At 40.2% G+C, this 19799-nt stretch overlaps 1 protein-coding gene across 1 annotated transcript in view; it reads right to left on the reverse strand.

Moving 5' to 3' along the window:
• Window positions 1-19799, reverse strand: part of LOC132213226 (melanoma inhibitory activity protein 2-like) — a 123816-nt gene that overhangs the window by 86941 nt on the left and 17076 nt on the right. The window contains 3 exon segments of the mRNA XM_059659467.1: window positions 6925-7010; window positions 7144-7362; window positions 17357-18539. Of these exon segments, the coding sequence (XP_059515450.1) occupies window positions 6925-7010; window positions 7144-7362; window positions 17357-18539 (1488 nt within the window).

A 19799-nucleotide genomic window follows, 5' to 3' on the forward strand; every position in this document is an offset into this window, starting at 1 on the left:
GTTTATTCCACATATAAGTTAAGCATTCTAGTTAATAATATATAAATGTTAGAACTCAAAGAGCTTCCTCAATTATAAAATAAAGTAGATAAAAAAGTGGTATTAATTCCTATTAAACAATTCAAAAAATGTTGTGTACAAAATCACCAGCAAATAGAAACAATTACCTGAAACATTTAGGCAAGAAGAAAAGCAAAGACTCCTGCATACATTTAACTGAAAAATTCCTCAAATTTTCCATTTATTGCAGCTATTCAAACCTATAATATGGGTGCTCAATAAATGCACTAAGATTGTTACAATTCTAGATCTAGCAGGAACTCTTCAGAAATTTAGTCCATACATGTGAACTTAAAGCCCTATGGAGGCCAAATAGTTGAAGTAAAGGTAGGGAAATGAAGAATGCATGTCTATTCAATGCAAGCACTTTTCAGCTTGAGCTTGTTGCCATATGAAAATGGGAGACTATATATTATACTCTTATGCTTTTTTAAGAGAATCCAGAAATCCAGATTTTTATGTCAACTCACCTATTAAATGTTGGCAACTGGTTCATAATTTTTAAACAATGTGCAAGCTAGTTTTGACAGCTTCTGATATTAGAGTTTTAAATCCAATACTCCCAGAGAATAAGTGACTTTCCAAGGTCACAAGATAATTAACATAAATTTAAATTCAATATTTTCGTGTCTAAAGAATTTCAACCAAAATAATTCAAGTAAAATGTGTTTCAAAAATAAACTCAAAATGGATAAAGGACTTAAATGTACGACGGGAAACCATAAAAATTCTAGAAGAATCCAAAGGCAACAAAATCTCAGACATATGCCGAAGCAATTTCTTCACTGATACAGCTCCTAGGGCACTTGAAACTAAAGAAAAAATGAACAAATGGGACTACATCAAAATAAAAAGCTTCTGCACAACAAAAGAAACCATCAACAAAACAACGAGAAAACCCACTGTGTGGGAAAACATATTTGCCAATGACATATCTGATAAGGGCCTAATCTCCAAAATTTATAGGGAACTCATACAACTTAACAAAAGGAAGATAAACAATCCAATCAAAAAATGGGCAAAGGACCTAAATAGACACCTTTCAAAAGAGGACATCCAGAAAGCCAAGAGACATATGAAAACATGCTCAAAGTCACTAATCATCCGAGAGATGCAAATCAAAACAGCAATGAGGTACCATCTCACACCTGTCAGACTGGCTATCATCAACAAATCAACAAACGACAAGTGCTGGAGAGGATGTGGAGAAAAAGGAACACTTGTGCACTGCTGGTGGGAATGCAGACTGGTGCAGCCACTATGGAAGACAGTATGGAGTTTCCTTAAAAAACTGAAAATGGAACTCCCATTTGACCCTGTGATCCCACTTCTAGGAATATATCCCAAGAAACCAGAAACACCAATCAGAAATGATATATGCACCCCTATGTTCATAGCAGCACAATTCACCATAGCTAAGATCTGGAAACAGCCTAAGTGCCCATCAGTAGATGAATGGATTAGAAAACGGTGGTACATCTACACGATGGAATACTATGCTGCTCTAAAAAGGAAGGAACTCTTACCATTTGCAACGGCATGGATGGAACTGGAGAGCATTATGCTAAGTGAAATAAGCCAGTCAATAAAGGAAAAATACCACATGATCTCACTCATTCATGGACAATAGAGACCATAATAAACTTTTGAACAATAATAGATACAGAGGCAGAGCTGCCTCAAACAGATTGTCAAACTGCAGCGGGAAGGCCGGGGAGGGTTGGGGGGCAGGAGGTAGGGGGGTAAGAGATCAACTAAAGGACTTGTATGCATGCATATAAGCATAACCAATGGACATAAGACACTGGGTGATAGGGGAGGCTAGGGGACTGTCTAGGGCGGGGGGATAAAATGGATACATATGTAATACCCTTTGTAATACTTTAAGCAATAAAAAAAAAACAAAAAACAAACAAACAAAAAAAAAGTAAAATGTGTTTGACTATGTTTACTGAATCTACAAAAATAAGCATATTTAGCATAACCTTTATAAATTAGCACTTTATATGAATATGTGTACTGATTAATAAATTATTTCATGAATTTAGAAATTTCACTGGTAGTATTTGTGAGGGAGGGGGGTAACAGGTGAGGGATATGTCAGTTCTCCTCTGCTGAAGTAGTTTTCTAAGTAAAGTTTTTAATCAACAACTTCATGACCAAATCATACAGAGTAAATTCATCATTTCTCTGTGCTTATTCAACTCTCTGGAAGCTGGCACAGAAATAAAGTGTGGAGAAAGCCTCTGAAAGCAAAACTACATATGACATTAAGCCCAGTTTTCACAAAGACTTTTATCACAGGCAGTGGCACTACATACCATCTACCTGGTCATCCTCACTAAGTTATCTCTTTTCCATTTTCTTCTCCTTACTACATTCCGTCAATCATTAAAACCAATGAATTATATCTATAAAAGATCTATCTGTCCTTCCAATCATTTAAATAATCACCATCAGATATTAGGGCAAAGATTTAACAAGGTGGCTAGAGCTGGCCAGCATGGCTCAGTGATTGAGCGTCGACCTATGAACCAGGAGGTCAGAGTTCAATTCCTGGTCACGGCATAAGCCCAGGAGCGAGCTAGATCCCCAGTGTGGGGAGTGCAGGAGGCATATGATCAGTGATTCTCTCTCATCATTGATGTTTCTATCTCTCACTGCCTCTCCCTTCCTCTATGAAATCAATAAAAAATAATGATAATAAATAAAAAATGTGGCTAGTGGGCCAAACCCAACTTACAAAAGGTGTTGTCTCACCATCATGGTATTTTTTTTTTATTCTGAATATTTGGCAGTATTAAAAATTGGGAAATTTCATACCAAAACCCAGGTAAGTAGCAACCACATGCTTAGGAGAAGGCATACACTCTCCAGTTGGTTACACTTCTCACATTTTCCAGTGCCTCATTCCTTTCATGAGTTTGTAAATCCTGATTTAAATCTTCACTATTTAATTCCTGAACTAATGCACTAACTTCTTGACAGGATTCCCTGCCTCTGGTTTTAACCCATTCAATTCTTATTTGACAATCTGACTATAAATAGACTTTATAAATGAAAATTTTTCATTTTACTCCCCACTTAAATCCTTCAATAGTGCCCTGTTATCTACAAGAAAGAGTTCAACTTCCTATCAAGACAAGCGAAACACTTTTTTTAATCCTCACCTGAGGATATTTTTTCTATTGATTTCCAGAGAGAGTGGAAGGGAGGGAAGAGTAGAAGAGGGATAGAGGGAGAGAAACAGCAACATGAGAGAGACACATCAACTGGTTGTCTCTATAGGGGCTCGGGACCCTACAACCAAATAGCCGACGACACTCTAACCACTGAGAAACCCAGCCAGGGGAACACAAAACATTCTTGATTTAATCCCTGTATATATACATCTTCAATCTCAGCATATATTCAATCACAGTGAATTGCTTTTAGTTCTCCAAATATGCCATGATCTCTCCAACTTCTGTACTTTTTTAAAATTTCTTGCTAATATTTATTTAGGATTTTTGCATCTCTGACCACATGTGAGATTAATTCTTTCTTTTCTTCCTTTTTTTTAAACTTTATTTTTATTGTTGACACCATTACAGATGTCCCCTTTCCTCCCCTCTCCCCACCTTTGCCCACCTCCATCCTGCCCTCTCCCGCCTTCCCTCTGGCCATCACCACACTATTATCTGTGTCTATGGGTTATGCATATATGTGGCTAATTACTTCAGTCTTTCATCCAGTCCCTCCCCTTTCAGTCTGTTCCATGTATCCATGCTTCTGGTTCTATTTTATTTGCTAGTTTATTTTGTTCATTAGATTCCACATATAAGTTAGATCTTGTGTTATTTCTTTCTCTGACTGGCTTATTTCACTTAGCCTAATACTTTGCAGGTCCCTCCAGGCTGTCTCAAAGAGTAAGAGATCCTTTTTTACAGCTGCAATGTATTCCATTGTGTAAATGTATCATCATTTTTTATCCACTCATCTACTGAGGGGCACTTGGGCTGTTTCCAAGCATTGGCTATTGTAAATAACGCTGCTATGAACACAAGGGTACAGATATTCTTTCTGATGAGTGTTTTGGATACTTCGGATATATATTCCCAGAAGTGGGACTGCAAAAGGCAGTTCCGTTTTTAATTTTCTGAGGAAACTTCATACTGTTTTCCACATTGGCTGCCTCAGTCTGTATTCTCACCAACAGTGTTCTAGTGTTTCCTTTTCTCCACATTCATGCCAGCACTTGTTGTTTGTGATACCTCACTGTACTTTTAATTTGCATCTCTCTGATGATTAGTGACCTTGAGCATTTTTTCGTGTCTATTGGTCATCTGTATGTGCTCTTTGAAGAAGTGTCTATTCAGGTCCTTTGCCCATTTTTTAATAGTATGGTTTGTTTTCCTGGCATTGCGTTGTATAAGTTCTTTATATATTTTAGCAATATCGGATGTATCATTGGTGAATATGTTCTCCCATACAGTGGGTTCTCTTCGTTTTGTTGATAAGTTCTTTTGCTGGGCAGAAGCTTGATGTAGTCCCATTTGTCTATCTTTTCCTGAGTTCCCTTGCCCTAGGAGACATATTTGTAAAAATATTGCTGCAAGAGATGTCTGAGATTTTACTACCTTTGTTTTCTTCTAGGATTTTTATGGTTTCCTGATTTACATTTAAGTCTTTTACCCATTTTGAGTTTATTCTAGTGTATGGTATAAATTGGTGGTCTAGTTTTATTTTTTTGCATGTACCTGTCCAATTTTCCCAACACCATTTATTGAAGAGACTATCTTTACTCCACTGTATGCTCTTGCCTCCTTTATCAAATAATAATTGACCATAAATATAGGGTGTCCCCCCAAAATGTATACATACACTTTGAATAATTATAAAGGCAGTGTTTAATACGATACATTTCATTTTCAAATTTGAGCTATCAGGTGTTACAGTGTGTACACATTTGGGGGGAAACCCTGTAGGTAGGTTGATTTCTGGGCTCTCTGTTCTGTTCCATTGATCTATATGCCTTTTCTTATTCTACTACCAGTCTGTTTTGATTACAGTGGACTTGGAGTGTAGTTTGATATCTGCCAGTATTGTGTTACCTCCAACTTTGTTCTTCTTTTTCAAGATTGCTGTGGCTATTAGGGGTCATATTTACTTCCATATAAATTTTTAGAATGTTTTTTTCTAGATCTATAAAATATGCCATTGGTATTTTAATAGGAATTGCATTGACTCTATAGATTGCTCTGGGTAGTATGGGCATTTTAATGATGTAAATTCTTCCAATCCATGAACACGGTTAATGCTTCCACTTATTTGTATCTTTCTCGATTTCTTCCTTCAGTGTCCTATAGCAGTGGTTCTCAACCTTCTTAATGCCGCGACCCTTTAATACAGTTCCTCATGTTGTGGTGACCCCCAACCATAAAATTATTTTTGTTGCTACTTCATAACTGTAATTTTGCTACTGTTATGAATCGTAATGTAAATATCTGATATGCAGGATATATTTTCATTGTTACAAATTGAACATAATTAAAGCATAGTGATTAATCACAAAAACAATATGTAATTATATATGTGTTTTCCGATGGTCTTAGGCGACCCCTGTGAAAGGGTTCGACTCCCAAAGGGGTCGCGACCCACAAGTTGAGAATCGCTGTCCTATAGTTTTCCAAGTACGTCTTTTACTTCCTTGGTTACATTTATTTCTAGGTACCTTATATTTTTGTTGTTGCAATAGCAAATGGGGTCCTGTCCAGTGTGGATCAGTTGATTGAGCATTGTCCCTTCCATGCACTGAAAGGTTGCCAGTTTCATTTCCAGTGCCTGGGTTGTGGGTTCAATCCCCCAGTAGGGAGCCTGAAGGAGGCAGCCGATTGATGTCTTGCTCTCATATTGATGTTTCTCTCCCTCTCCCTAACTCTCTCTCTCAAAAAAATCGATTTTAAAATATTTTTTAAAAAGATAGTAAATGAGATTGTTTTCTTAGTTTCTCTTTCTGAGAGTTCATTGTTAATGTATGAAAATGCCACTCATTTCTGAATACATATGTGGAATCTAATGAACAAAATAAACTAACAAACAAAATAGAAACAGACTCATAGATACAGAGAACAAATTGATAGCACTCAGAGGGGAGGGAGGTTGGAGGTTTGGATAAAAAATAATGGATTAAGCAAAAAAATTAAAATCTCATAGACACAGACATCAGTATAGTGATTACCAGAGGGAGGGGGGTGGGGGAAGGTAATCGACAGTAACGGGGTAAAGGTAATGGAAGGAGATTTGACTTGGGGTGGTGAACACACAATATAATATATAGATGATGTATTATAAAATTGTACACCTGAAACCTATATAGTTTTATTAATCAATGTCACCACAGTAAGTTCAATTAAAAAATAAATAAGCCGAAACCGGTTTGGCTCAGTGGATAGAGCGTCGGCCTGCGGACTGAAGGGTCCCAGGTTCGATTCTGGTCAAGGGCATGTACCTGGGTTGCGGGCATATCCCCGGTGGGAGATGTGCGGGAGGCAGCTGATCGATGTTTCTCTCTCATCAATGTTTCTAACTCTCTATCTCTCTCCCTTCCTCTCTGTAAAAAATCAATAAAATATACTTTAAAAAATAAATAAATAAATAAATAAAACACAACCCCATCAACCCTCCTCAAAAAAAGAAAAGAAAAAGAAATCCTGAACAATATCCATGCAACATAACATTCATGTAAGGATAAATCCTACCTGTAACACTTTATGGAAAGAGAAATATTATATAGCATTTACATAGGGAAACCTAATTTCAGCTGCTCCTATATTTAGCAAAAATTGGTAAAATTATTGCAAAAGATTTAAAAGGTCAACTTACCTTTTCTGTAAGAATTGCAATTGGTGAAAATGCCAAATTCATGAATTGAAATAAAAATTTCAGAATGTGGCCCTCGGAAGCATCTTCTGTGGATTTATAAAATAAATAAATAAATAACACTTTATATGATGTAACTTTTTTTCTATGTGATTTAACTTTTTTAAATCTAATTTCTTAATTGCTGCATTTAAAAAGAAACCCAAATAACTTGTTTCTTACCTTTCTGAGCAACGTCAAGTTGAGAAGACAAAGAGTAATCGGCTGGAAACATCTAACTGACTGGCAGGGTACTTTCCACAAAGATGTCTATTTCCTCCCAAGTAGGCCCTTCAGTATCTAGTGATGTTTTTGATTTTTCATAATTATTTTTAGATGATCGAGTTTTGAAGTGTAAATCTTCGTGAATTCCCATAGGTAACTCTATTTTAGAGATCATATCTGCAAATAAATGAGATTTTTCTTTTTCTTTTTAAAAACTTGCTTTGTTTGGGGGTTTCGCTTTTGTTTTCTAGGACCTTCGCAATCGTGATATTTCCTTATGGAAAAAATTCACTGAAACATAAACTGTAGCCTGTATTAGTCCCTATCAAACACTTACTGGCTTAAACAACACAAATCTCTTAAATTTGTAGAGATCTGCCCTAGCTGCTTTGGATAGAGCATCGCCCCAAGGACTGAAGGGTCCCAGGTTCAATTCTGGTCAAAGGCATATACCTCGTTTGCAGGCTGGATCCCTGGCCCTGGTTGGGGCATGCTCAGGAGGCAACTAATATATGTGTTTCTCTCACATCGATGTTTCTCTCTCTCTGCCCCTGCCCGTCCCTTCCACTCTCTCTAAAAATCAAGGGAAGAAAGGTTGGGGGGACGAGATGAGATAAATCAAAGAACTTATACACTTATAGGCATAGCCCATGAACATGGACAATAAGATAGTGAAGACCTGGGGGAGTGCATACGGGCTGGGAGGAGGGGGGAGAGGGTGGGGAAAGAAATAATAATGAAATAATAATAATAATAATAATAATAATAATAATAATAAATAAAAATCAATGGAAGAATATCGGGTGAGGATTAACAAAAAAAATATTTTTGGAGATCAAAAGTTCTATAATCAAGGTGTTGGGAGGGCTGTGTTCCTTCTGGAAGCTCTACAGGAGAATCCATTTTTTTGCCTTTCCTATGTTATGGAGGCTATTCTCATCCCTTGACTATTTTCAACTTCAAAGCCAGCAGTGCAGCATCTTCTAATCTTTCAATCTGATCCCTGCCTTTCTCCTATAAGAACCTTCTGATTATACTGGGCCCACTAGGATAATCTCTCCATCTCAAGATACTTATTTTAATTACATCTGAAAGTTCCCTTTTGCCTTGTAAAGTAACATATCCACAGGATTTTAGGATTAAGACAAGGACATCTTTTTTTTTTTTAATCCTTACCCAAGGATTTTTTTTTTTTAATTGATTTTCAGACAGGAGAAAGACAGAAAGAAGCACCAATGTGAGACAAACACATCAATTGGTTCCCTCCTGAATGAGCCCTGACCAGGGCTCTGGCCAGAGAGGAGCTTGCAACCTATGCAACCTAGGCATGTGCCCTTAGCCGGAATCAAACCCGGGACCCTTCAGTCCGCAGGCCAACGCTCTATCCACTGACCAAATCAGCTAGGGCAAGAAAAGGACATCTTTAAAGGACCATTATTCAGCCTACCATATAGCTTTCCCTTATTCCTTGACCAGTGATGATTTTTTTAAACTTTACATATCTATTCTCAACATTGCCTTTGTTGTATTATAAAACTGTATTATAAAATTGATACAAATGCAGCAATTAAGAAATTAAAAAATTTAATAATTTTTGTTCTAAAAACTATTAAAAAAGAAAAGACAACTACATAACTTTCAACGACTCTGTTGCACTATACAGTATAAATTTATAACTCACAATAAAACAGTAAATAGATCCCTATAGGATTTCATTCCTCTTAGATACATTTATTACCCAAGAAGATGTAATATTTAAATGCCATTGCAAAAATATATATCCTCGCCATTCAAGAAAATTGGTGAGATAATTTCCTTACTTTGTTAGAGAATTAGAGAGTCAAAATGACCAATTATTATTTACTGTACCTATAACCTACTTGATATTAATAATTTAAGAAATTCTATTAGCAATTTGCACAGAGAGCTACCCATATTCTTAGGATACTTGTTGGAACAAATTTGAAAATGATAAAGTACCAATAAAATGTCAGGTACTGTACTCTCTTGGAGCTTCATTATTTTCAAAGTCCAACTTTTGTTTCCCACTTCATCCCATGTGCAGTATCCTAAAAGGCTAATATGCGCATTGTCCCCTGGGGAGTTTGATCCACTGGGAGTTCAACTGCTCACTGTGACATGTGCTGACCACCAGGGGATGGCACAGAACCAAGGAAGGCCCTGGCGGGCAACTGGCAACTGGAGAAAGGAAGGCCCCAGTCGGCCCTGATCACTGGCCAGGCCTAGGGACCCTACCCAGACACGAATTTCATGCATCGGACCTCTAGTATTATATCATATCATATATTGTATCATGTCATCTAATAAATATATTAAAAGAAACAATGAATGAACAGAGGCTTTTTAAATCCCCAAATTAAAACATTCTTTATATCAAATGAAAATTTTGGAGAAAGATGATTAAAAGCAATCCTGAGTGATTAGCACTTATAGTATTTTTTAAAAATATATATCTTAAAGTACCTTACTGGAGTGTGGTGTATAAAAGAAATATAGACAACACACATTCAAACCATATTTGTGGCATCATTATTTAAGTTAGGAATTACTCATTTATTTTGTAATTATCAAGAAAAGATTGACAGCATTTAAACAACATTTTGTATGTTTGTGTTGGCTCAGTAGTTGGAAAATACTGATATTAAAAATAAAATATAAAAATAACAACTACAAGATATTCTCATATAAAATACATGCTGCCATGAGTATACACAAGTATATGCTTATTTTCTCTTTCAGGCCCAATAACAGTATAATGCTGAGCTAAAAAATTAAGTTAAAATCAATAAACTGTATTTTGAATTTCATTAATATGATGTAAATGTGTCTGGCAAAGGCAAAACTTCACTTGAGATTGATATTTCCTTAATTTTGGGATCTCATGAAATTCACATATTCCTTCAGTAAGATGAGAATATCATAAAATTTTTAACGGAACTCAAGAAGTTATAAATCTTACCACTGCTTTTTCAAAGAAGTTAGATAAATCTATATTGTCACATAAAAATGTGTATTATCCAATTGATATGTTCATTAGGGAAAGTATTTTGCATTTCCATAAAACAAGGCTAATAGAGGTTAAATAAAATATTCCTGAATTTTCTGCATTTAATATTAAATATTTAAATGATTCATACCTTTAAATGATAATATGCCTAAGTTCAAATTTAAAATGAAAATATAGAGAGTAAGTGGATGATGCACAGACATACTCCCAGGAACAAACTGGAATTATAACTAAAATACAGAAAAACTTCCTGAATAGTCAATGGAAGACTCACAGGAGAGAACCTTGATACCCAAGGACTTAAAGTGGAAACCGTATAGAGACTGGTAGGAGGGGTGGAGGCTCAAAAGGGCTGTCTGGGCACCAACACACAGCCGCTCAAGTTTTGGAGAGATATCTCAGCTGTGGAGGGGGATGCCCCTGAGAATTCTGGGATCTAACCCCCAAGCTGAGCTCCCCAGCAGAGAACACCACAACTGAGAAGGGTACCCACATAATATCTGACTGTGAAAAGCAGCAGGGGTGCTGTCTGCCAGGGAATAATGGCTGGAAAATTTAGGCATCCTCTTAAAGGGACTGCCATTTGATCCAGTGATCCCACCTCTAGGAATATATCCTAAGAAGCCCGAAACAGCAATCAGAAAAAATGTATGCACCCCTCTGTTCATAGCAGGACAATTTACAATAGCTAAGATCTGGAAACAGCCCAAGTGCCCATCAGTAGACAAGTGGATAAAAAAGCTGTGGTACATTTATACCACGGAATACTATGCAGCAGTAAAAAAGAAGAATCTCTTATCCTTTGAGATAGCACGGAGGGACCGGAGAGTATCATGCTAAGTGAATTAAGTCAGTCAGAGAACAAGTATCACATGATCACACTCATATGTGGAATCTAAGTAACAAAATAAACTGATGAAGGGAGTGGATCCAGAGACATGGAACCATGGAACAGCGAGCGGAATCTCAGAGGGAGGGTGAGGATGGGTGGGTGGGAGATAATAAACCAAACACCTTGTATACATATATGCATAACCCATGGACACAGACAATAGGGTGCTGAAGGCCTGGGGCGGGGAGGGAGGTGGAGATGGGCTGGAGGGGGTCAATGGGCACAAAAGAGGAACATATGTAATACTTTCAACAATAAGGAATTATTTTTAAAAATAATAATAATGAAAATATGTATGCACACCTCTTAAGAACCTTTATTTTAAAAAGATTACCTTTCCCAAAAATTAATTTAAATTTTTAAAATATGAAAGGTCAAAAATTGCCGTTTATAATGTTGCATCATATATTTATGTTTATGCCATGTGAAGTAGCCATTAATTTATTTATTTATTTATTTATTTATTTATTTATTTGCTTTTTAGAAACTCAAAGATTGCATTTAATGAAGCTGATTAGCAAAACATGATTCTAAAAGCCTACCTCTTAAGACCATGGCCATATCTAAAACATTTATATACTGTATGAATCATTATCTTTTTCTTTTAGTAATCTTCAGAAGCTGGGTCTCCAGATTCCCATTTGATTATCAACTTCATTTTCTCAGCCTGCCTTCCTTGCTTCCTCCCTAGTGAGTGCGTTTTGTGGATGCAGATAATTAATTTATTTTTTAATTCAATTTTCAAACATAGTTTAAACTGATTGCTTGATTGAATTAAGTAATCAAACAAAATTAAAGGAAAAAAAGTTCTAACTAATTGTAGCCTAAAGTATGGTATTCAAGTAAACTATGGGATTTACTTCTCAGTTACTTGTTAATAGGGGAGAAATGTATCAATGCAGTTCTGAAAAACAATATTAAAGCCTTGTAAGTGAATTACTCAATGTCTAATTTTGCTCTTTTAGTTATGACTTAACACAGCACTTTGAGGCTGTCACTTAGCATTGTTTAAAAGATGACAGTCCCAAGTAAGCAAACACTTAATCGGTAATGTAATTATGCCTCTGTGGACATTAAAGTTAAAAATGAGCAATCAAATTAGGACTTTGAATACAATGGGACTGTTGTACATATAGGACTCAGAGATCTACTATGCCGTTTAATGGGACTGGGGGTGGGGAGGGAAGGCTTATTCGATAGTTAATTACACTCAAATTTATATGTGGCTATATCAATTTTTTAATATTGTTTTAAACTGCATTTGAAATGAATATATGTTGAGAAAAATAACTATATCCTATAGTATTTTTATATTTAATTATAGTGAGGTATTATTTTCACTCAACTTAAACCTAAGCTTTATGATTTACATTAGTTATAGATATGCCTTTCTTACAATTGTTCATAAACTACTAGAGGCCCGGTGCACAAAAATTTGTGCACTTGGGAGGAGGGGTCGCTCAGCCTGGCCTGTGCCCTCTTGCAGTCTGGGACCCCTCAGGGAATGACCACCTGCTGGCTTAGGCTTACTCCCCAAGGGATTGGGCCTAAGCTAGCAGTCAGACATCCCTCTGGCAGCCCGGGAGCCCTCAGGGGATGTCCACCTGCCAGCGGGGAGCAGGGCTAAGCTGCAGTTGGACATCCTTAGTGCTGCTGAGGAGGCGGGAGAGGCTCCCACCACCACTGCTGTACTGGCAGCCATCAGCCTGGCTTGTGGCTGAGCAGAGCTCCCCCTGTGGGAGCACACTGACCACCAGAGGGCAGCTCCTGCATTGAGCATCTGCACCCTGGTGGTCAGTGTGTGTCATAGTGACCAGTCATTCCCAGTCTTTCTGCTGTTAGGGTCAGTTTGCATATTACCCTTTTACTATATAGGATAGAGGCCTGGTGCATGGGTGGGGGCCGGCTGGTTTGCCCTGAAGGGTGTCCCGGATCAGGGTGGAGGTCCCGCTTGGGTGCCTGGCCAGCCTGGGTGAGGGGCTGATGGCTGTTTTCAGGCTTCCTGCACCCCCTTCAGGGTGAGGGGTCCCCACCAGGCTGAGGGACACCCCCCCAGTGCACAAATTTTTGTGTACCGGGCCTCTAGTAATAAATAAATATCAATGGGAAAATATCCTCGGGTGAGGATTAACAAAAAAGAGAGAAAGGGAGGAAAGAAGGGAGGGAGGGAAGAATTATTGTCCCTGAGAAAGAGGTAGGAATAGAGATGGACAGAGGGAACAAAATTTCCTTGGATTAAAAAAAAAAAAGCCTTATCACTATTTATAATTTTTTAAATATACTTTTATTGATTTCAGAGAGGAAGGAAGAGGGAGAGAGAAAGATAGAAACATCAATGATGAGAGAGAATCATTGATCGGCTGCCTTCTGCACACCCCCCACTGGGGATGGAGCCTGTAATCCAGGCATGTGCTCTTGACCAGAATCGAACCTGGGACCCTTCAGTCCTCAGGCTGATGCTCTATCCATTGAGCCAAACCAGCTAGGGCACTATTTATATTTTTAAACCTGTTTACATATACTGCTTTAATTTTAAAAATTGTTGTAAAATATCTTAGGATTTCCCTGGAACATTCATATATTTTCAATGATTATTTTCCCTTAGGATTTTATTTTATAACTAGAGGCCCAGTGCATAACATTCATGCACTGGGGAGTACAGGAGTCCCTCAGCCCGACCTGCACCCTCTCCAATCTGGGAGTCCTCAGGGGAGCCCTCTCCAATCCGGGAGTTTCTGTCTGTTTTTGCAATCATATGAGCGAATTGTCTGAGACCCCAACTCAGTTTGATTTGTTGCTCACAGAATAATAGAGACTTTTTTTTTTTCTTTGCTTCATTGGTGGAGATTTCCTGGAAGTTTTAGGATATCTTCCCTTGAATTTTTCCTAGACACTCTGATTTTACTTATGTCTCTCACCTTTGCTTTCCCTCCATCCCCCACTGCAACAGTAACTTGCTCCAGGCTCACTTTGCTCTAGTGTCTAGGACCGTGGTCGGAAAACTGCAGCTTGTGAGCCACATGCGGCTCTTTGGCCCCTTGAGTGTGGCTCTTCCTAAGCCTTAGGAGTACCCTAATTACGTTAATAACAATGTACCTACCTATATAGTTTACGTTTAAAAAATTTGGCTCTCAAAAGAAATTTCAATCGTTGTACTGTTGATATTTGGCTCTGTTGACTAATGAGTTTGCCGACCACTGGTCTAGGAGATCCATCTGCCACCAGAACTATAATTCCCAGCATTCCTGGTGCTCCCTGAACTTTGGGCTTCTGCTTCCAGTCCTGGGGCTGCCACCAAAAGTACTATTCCCAGAATTCCTGGTGCTCCCCGTGCTCTTGGTTTTTCCTTCCTGCTCTGTCTCCCTCCCATGGCTTCCCACTCTGCAAAATCCTCCAAGCCACCAGCTCTCCCTCTGCTTTCTGTCTGGTGGGTTGGGGAGCCAAGTTCCCCAAGCCACTCCACTCTCCGCCAGCTCTCCTTCTCTGCTCTCCACCTGGCAGCTTGGGGGAGCAACCAAGGGAGCCACGTCCCCCCAAGCTGCCAGCTCTCTGGCTCTGCTCTCCACCCAGGGCCTGTGTATGCAATTAACCCACCATCTTTCTTGGGTTAATTTGCATACTCACTCCTGATTGGCTGGTGAGCATAGCTGAGGGACAGTCAATTTACATGTTTCTTTTTTATTATATAGGACTAGTGGCCCAGTGCATGAAATTCATACACGGGGGGTGTCCCTCAGCCCAACGTGCACCCTCTCCAATCTGGGACCCCTTGGGGGATGTCCGACTGCTGGTTTAGAACCGATCCCACAGGGATCAGGCCTAAACCATCAGTCGGACATCCCTTGCAATCCAGGACCACTAGCTCCTAACCGCTCACCTACCTGCCTGCCTGCTCACACCCAACTTCCCTCCCTTGCTGGCCTGATTGCTCCCACTGGCTCTGCCCCCGCCAGCCTGCTCACCTCCAACTGCCACCCTCCCCCACTGGCCTGCTCAGCCCCAACTGCCCCCTCACCGGCCTGCTCACCCCGAACTGACCCCCCGGCCAGCATGATTGCCCCAAACTGCCCCTCCTGCTGTCCTGATCACACAAACTGCCCCCACTGCCAGCCTGCTCACCCCCAACTTCCCCCCCTGCCAGCCTTCTTGCCCCCAACTGCCCCCCCTGCCAGCCTGCTCGCTCCCTATTGCCCCCCGTCCAGCCTGCTTGGTCCCAACTGCCCCCCCCCCACTGGCCTGCTCACCCCCAACTGCCCTCCCTACCAGCATGCTTGACCCAAACTGCCCCTCCCGCTGGCCTGCTTGTCCCCAATGGCCCACCTGCTGGCCTGCTCACACCCAACTGGCCCCCCTGCCAGCCTGATCACCCCTGACCACCTCTGCCTCAGTCCTTCCACTATGGCTTTGTCTGAGCAGCAGCCACGGAGCCTGGCTTGGCTTCCTGGGTCACTGGGGCCCAGCTCTCCGCCAGCCGCTTGCTTGGCTTCCTGGGTCACTGGGATGTCCCAGGAAGGCAAGCCAAGCCAAGCCTCCCACCCACTCCGGCTGGGTCCGTGGCTCTGGCCGGCACTGCCATCTTTCTTGCATCAATTTGCATATTCCCTCCTTATTGGCTATGGGTGCCACCATCTTTATCATGAAGTGATGGTTAATTTGCATATTACTCTTTTATTAGATAGGATATTAAGATCTAAGTCCCAGCCCCACTGGCATGGCTCAGTGGTTCAGCATTGACCTATGAATCAGGAGATCACAGTTCAGTTCCAGGTCAGGGTATATGCCCAGGTTGAAGGCTTGATCCCTAGCGTGGGGCATGCAGGAGGCAGCAGATCAATGATTTTCTCTCATCATTGATGTTTCTCTCTCTCTCTCTCTCTCTCTCTCTCTCTCTCTCTCTCTGAAAGAAATACAAACATATATTTTTTAAAAAGATCTAAGTTCCAGAACAAATCAGAAATTTACAAAGGGTGGTTAATAATGTTGTTGGTTATTAAGTATTTTGAGAATATGGCTTTCTGGCATTTGTACTGATAAAAGCACATATCTTATTTGTACTTATCTACACTAATAAAAGACAAAGATGCTAATTGACTGTACCTTCACTATGCCCATCAGCCAATCAAAAGAGAATGCAAATTAACCCAACAAAGATGGCCATTAAATTTGCATACTGCAGGCAGGGCGGGGCAGCGCCATCTGCTGCCCGCCCCACCATGGGATCAGGCCTGCCCTAGGCGACCCAGGGTGCCAGGTGTGGTGGGGCGGGGCAGCACCATCTGCCGCCCGCCCCACTGCACGATTGGACCTGCCGTGGGCAACCCGGGGCACCCGGCGAGCGGGGTGGGGCAGGGACATCCACCGCCCGCCCCACCATGGGATCGGGCCTGCTGTGGGTGACCCAGGGAAGTGGGGCAGGCACTGTGGGATAGGGCCTGCCATCTGCCACCCGGGGAGCAGGCCTAACCCAGCAGGTGGTTATCTCCCGAGGGGTCCCAGACTGTGAGAGGGCACAGGTCGTGCTGAGGGACACACACACCCCGCCAGTGCACAAATTTTTGTGCACCGGGCCTCTAGTTCTATATAATAAAAGCCTAATAAGCTAAGTGTCCAGTGGTCCAGTGACTGGTTGACTATTCAACCAATCAAAGTGCAATATGCTAGTGATATGCTAAGGCCTTTCAACTGCTCACTATGATGTGAACTGACCACCAGGGGGCAGATGCTCTGACCAGTAGGTTAGCTTGCTGCTAGGGTCAGGCCAATAGGGACTGAAGGAGATGGGCCAGACATGCCCTGGAGCCCTCCCCTGGTCCCTCCCTGGCTGGCCAACCTCCCATGTCCCTCCCTGGCAGGCCAATCGTGTATAATGAGGTCCCTCGGTCTGGCCTGTGCCCTCTCGCAATCCAGGAACCCTCCAGGGATGTTGGAGAGCCGGTTTCAGCCTTATCCCACAGGCTACTCCCCTCAGGAGGGCGCCAGACACAGTGCTCACAGCTGGCGAGCACTGCTGCGGCAGCAGGAGCCTCTCCCGGTCGGGACTGATTGGGCTCAAACCCACAGCAGAGGGGACAGGATGAGTGGGAGCAGCAGGTAGGAGCTGCAGGCAGCGTTGGACTGTGGGTTTCAGCCCGATCTCCGCAGGTCACCCAGAGGGACCCCAGCCATGCACAAATTTGTACACCAGGCCTCTAGTAAATAAATATCCATTATGTTTTAAAAATAAATTATAGTAAAGATATTTTTATACCAACCTGACTGGCTGTATCTTCTTTTTAACATCATAAGTTTTGTATTAGCAGTGGGATCATTTTCAAATGAAAATTCTTCTGTTTCATCATTTTCAAATACATTATTTTCATCGTTCTGAAAGTTCCAAGGGTTGTCAAAATTATGCGAGAAATGTTTAAAATATGGTAAGGTATCAGAATCATCTGTTTTCTCTAAAATTCCTTCCTTGCCTAATTGATCTTCAGTTTCCATAATTTTTATTATTTTGATTTTTTGTTTCTTATCAGGGTCGAATTCACTTTTTGGAGGATGTTCATGTTTCTCTCCTTTACCTCCTTCTTCTTTCTTTTCACTATTAGTCATAATTTTATCTTCATTGGCATATGCAAAGCCTAGCATACTAAAACCAAAACCAAACCAACTTGGTTCAACAATTGAGCTATTGTTAGTAACTGTGTCTTCTTTTTCTGATAATATTTCTGTACATGGAACTGTGGGTTCTTCTTCAGATGATATGGAAGTAGGAACATCCTGTAGTGGTAGATTGCTTTCTTGGGACAATAATTCAGGCCCTGTTTCCTCACCTCCAAAACCTAAATAACTTCTAAATCTACCGCCAAACCAACTAGTTGCTTGAGGATTGAGAATGTGCTCTGACTCAGATGCTCTGGACTGTTTCTTTGGCACTGAACTGAGTTCTGATTCAGGTTCTTGTTTATGTTCTGTTTGAGGCCCACCATTATTTAATTTCTCTAGGTCTTTCTCATCTTCTACTGCTATTTTTCTACTTTGAAATGAGCTTTCTTGTTCAATAACTGATTCAAAAGTGATCTCTTCTGCTTGTTCACTTCCGAATCCAAACCATCCTTTCACTTCAGGCACAGCTGTGGACGTTGGGACATAATCCACTTCTGGAATAGGACCCTGCTTCACACTTCCAGCTTCTACTCCTTCCCAATTTTTTGAGTTACTAGTTTTTCTGATATCATCGGGAGCCTCTAATGATGGAAACTGGTCTTTATACCAAGTACTTTCAGAAACGGAATAAAATCCAGGTTCTCTCTGAAAATCATTGTTATATACACTAGATTTTTGGTCTTTATCATCTTTATATGGGTATATATTTTCACCATCATCACTATTTAACTCACTATCTTCATTTTCAAATGCATAGTTTACTCCAAGAAGACAAAGAAAATCAGATTCCTAAAAGAAAAAAAAAATTATGATTGACATAAATATACTAAAATGCCTTATTTCTCCGTAAATTGTTTAAAATGGATGTCTATGCTTTTCTCAAGACTACACAACTAACTCAACAGCAGAACAAAAACTAAATTCAGATCTCCTGCCAGGTCAGCATGGCTCAGTGATTGAGCATCGACCTATGAACCAGGAGGTCACTATTCTATTCCCGATCAGGGCATATGCCCAGGTTGTGGGCCCAATCTTCAGTGGGAGGCATGCAGGAGGCAGCTGATCAATGATTTTCTCTCATCATTGATGTTTCTATTTCTCTCTCCCTCTCCCTTCCTCTCTGAAATCAATTAGATATAGATATAGATATAGATGATATAGATATAGATATAGATATAGATATAGATATAGATATAGATATAGATATAGATATAGATATAGATATCAGATCTCCTAAACTCAGACCCTATCAGCTGTATCACAACTGAATTCTCAGGTTACTGATATAAGCTAAATGAAAATTATTTTACATTAGGATTTATTTGTCATCAAATACTTGAAGAATTTGAGAAGCAGAGGCAATTCTTTGAGTATACTCTGCAAATAAACTCTGATGAAAAGGCATACGTGTCAATAAAATCTTGTTCTTCCTAAGAGTGCACTGACTGGACGCCTGCGCTGTGTGGTAATTTGAGGGAAGGGAATTTCACATACATGGTCACAGCTCAGACAGACCAGAGACTCTAAAGCATGAAGGCCTGAACAAAGTTACACTAAGAATTTTAGACTTTTTTAATTGAGATATTGCATATAGCCAATAGAGGTACAGACACCCTTTCTCATCTCACAGAACAATAAAATCATCAAGAAGAAAAATGGTAAAGCTATTATTTTTTAATCTGAAGGTATCTAACTGATATGCACTGCTCTTTAGATATTACATGAGAATAATGCCCAGAATTTTTAAAAATAAACTTCAGAATTGTAATTTTACAATATGTTTTTGGCACTGCAATATAGTGATTAAGAACAAACTCCTGAGCCAAATCCTCTGAGTTCAAATTCTAACTCTGCCATTTACTAGCTCTGTGACCTTGAGTGAATTATATGACCTTTCTGTGCTTCAGTTTGTCATCTACACTAATAAAAGACAAAGATGCTAATTGACCGTACCATCGCTACACCCATCAGCCAATCAGAAGAGTATTCAGCCAGAACCGGTTTGGCTCAGTGGATAGAGCATCGGCCTGCAGACTGAAGGGTCCTGGG

Source organism: Myotis daubentonii, chromosome 1, assembly GCF_963259705.1.
Source record: "Myotis daubentonii chromosome 1, mMyoDau2.1, whole genome shotgun sequence".
Classification (NCBI taxonomy): domain Eukaryota; kingdom Metazoa; phylum Chordata; class Mammalia; order Chiroptera; family Vespertilionidae; genus Myotis; species Myotis daubentonii.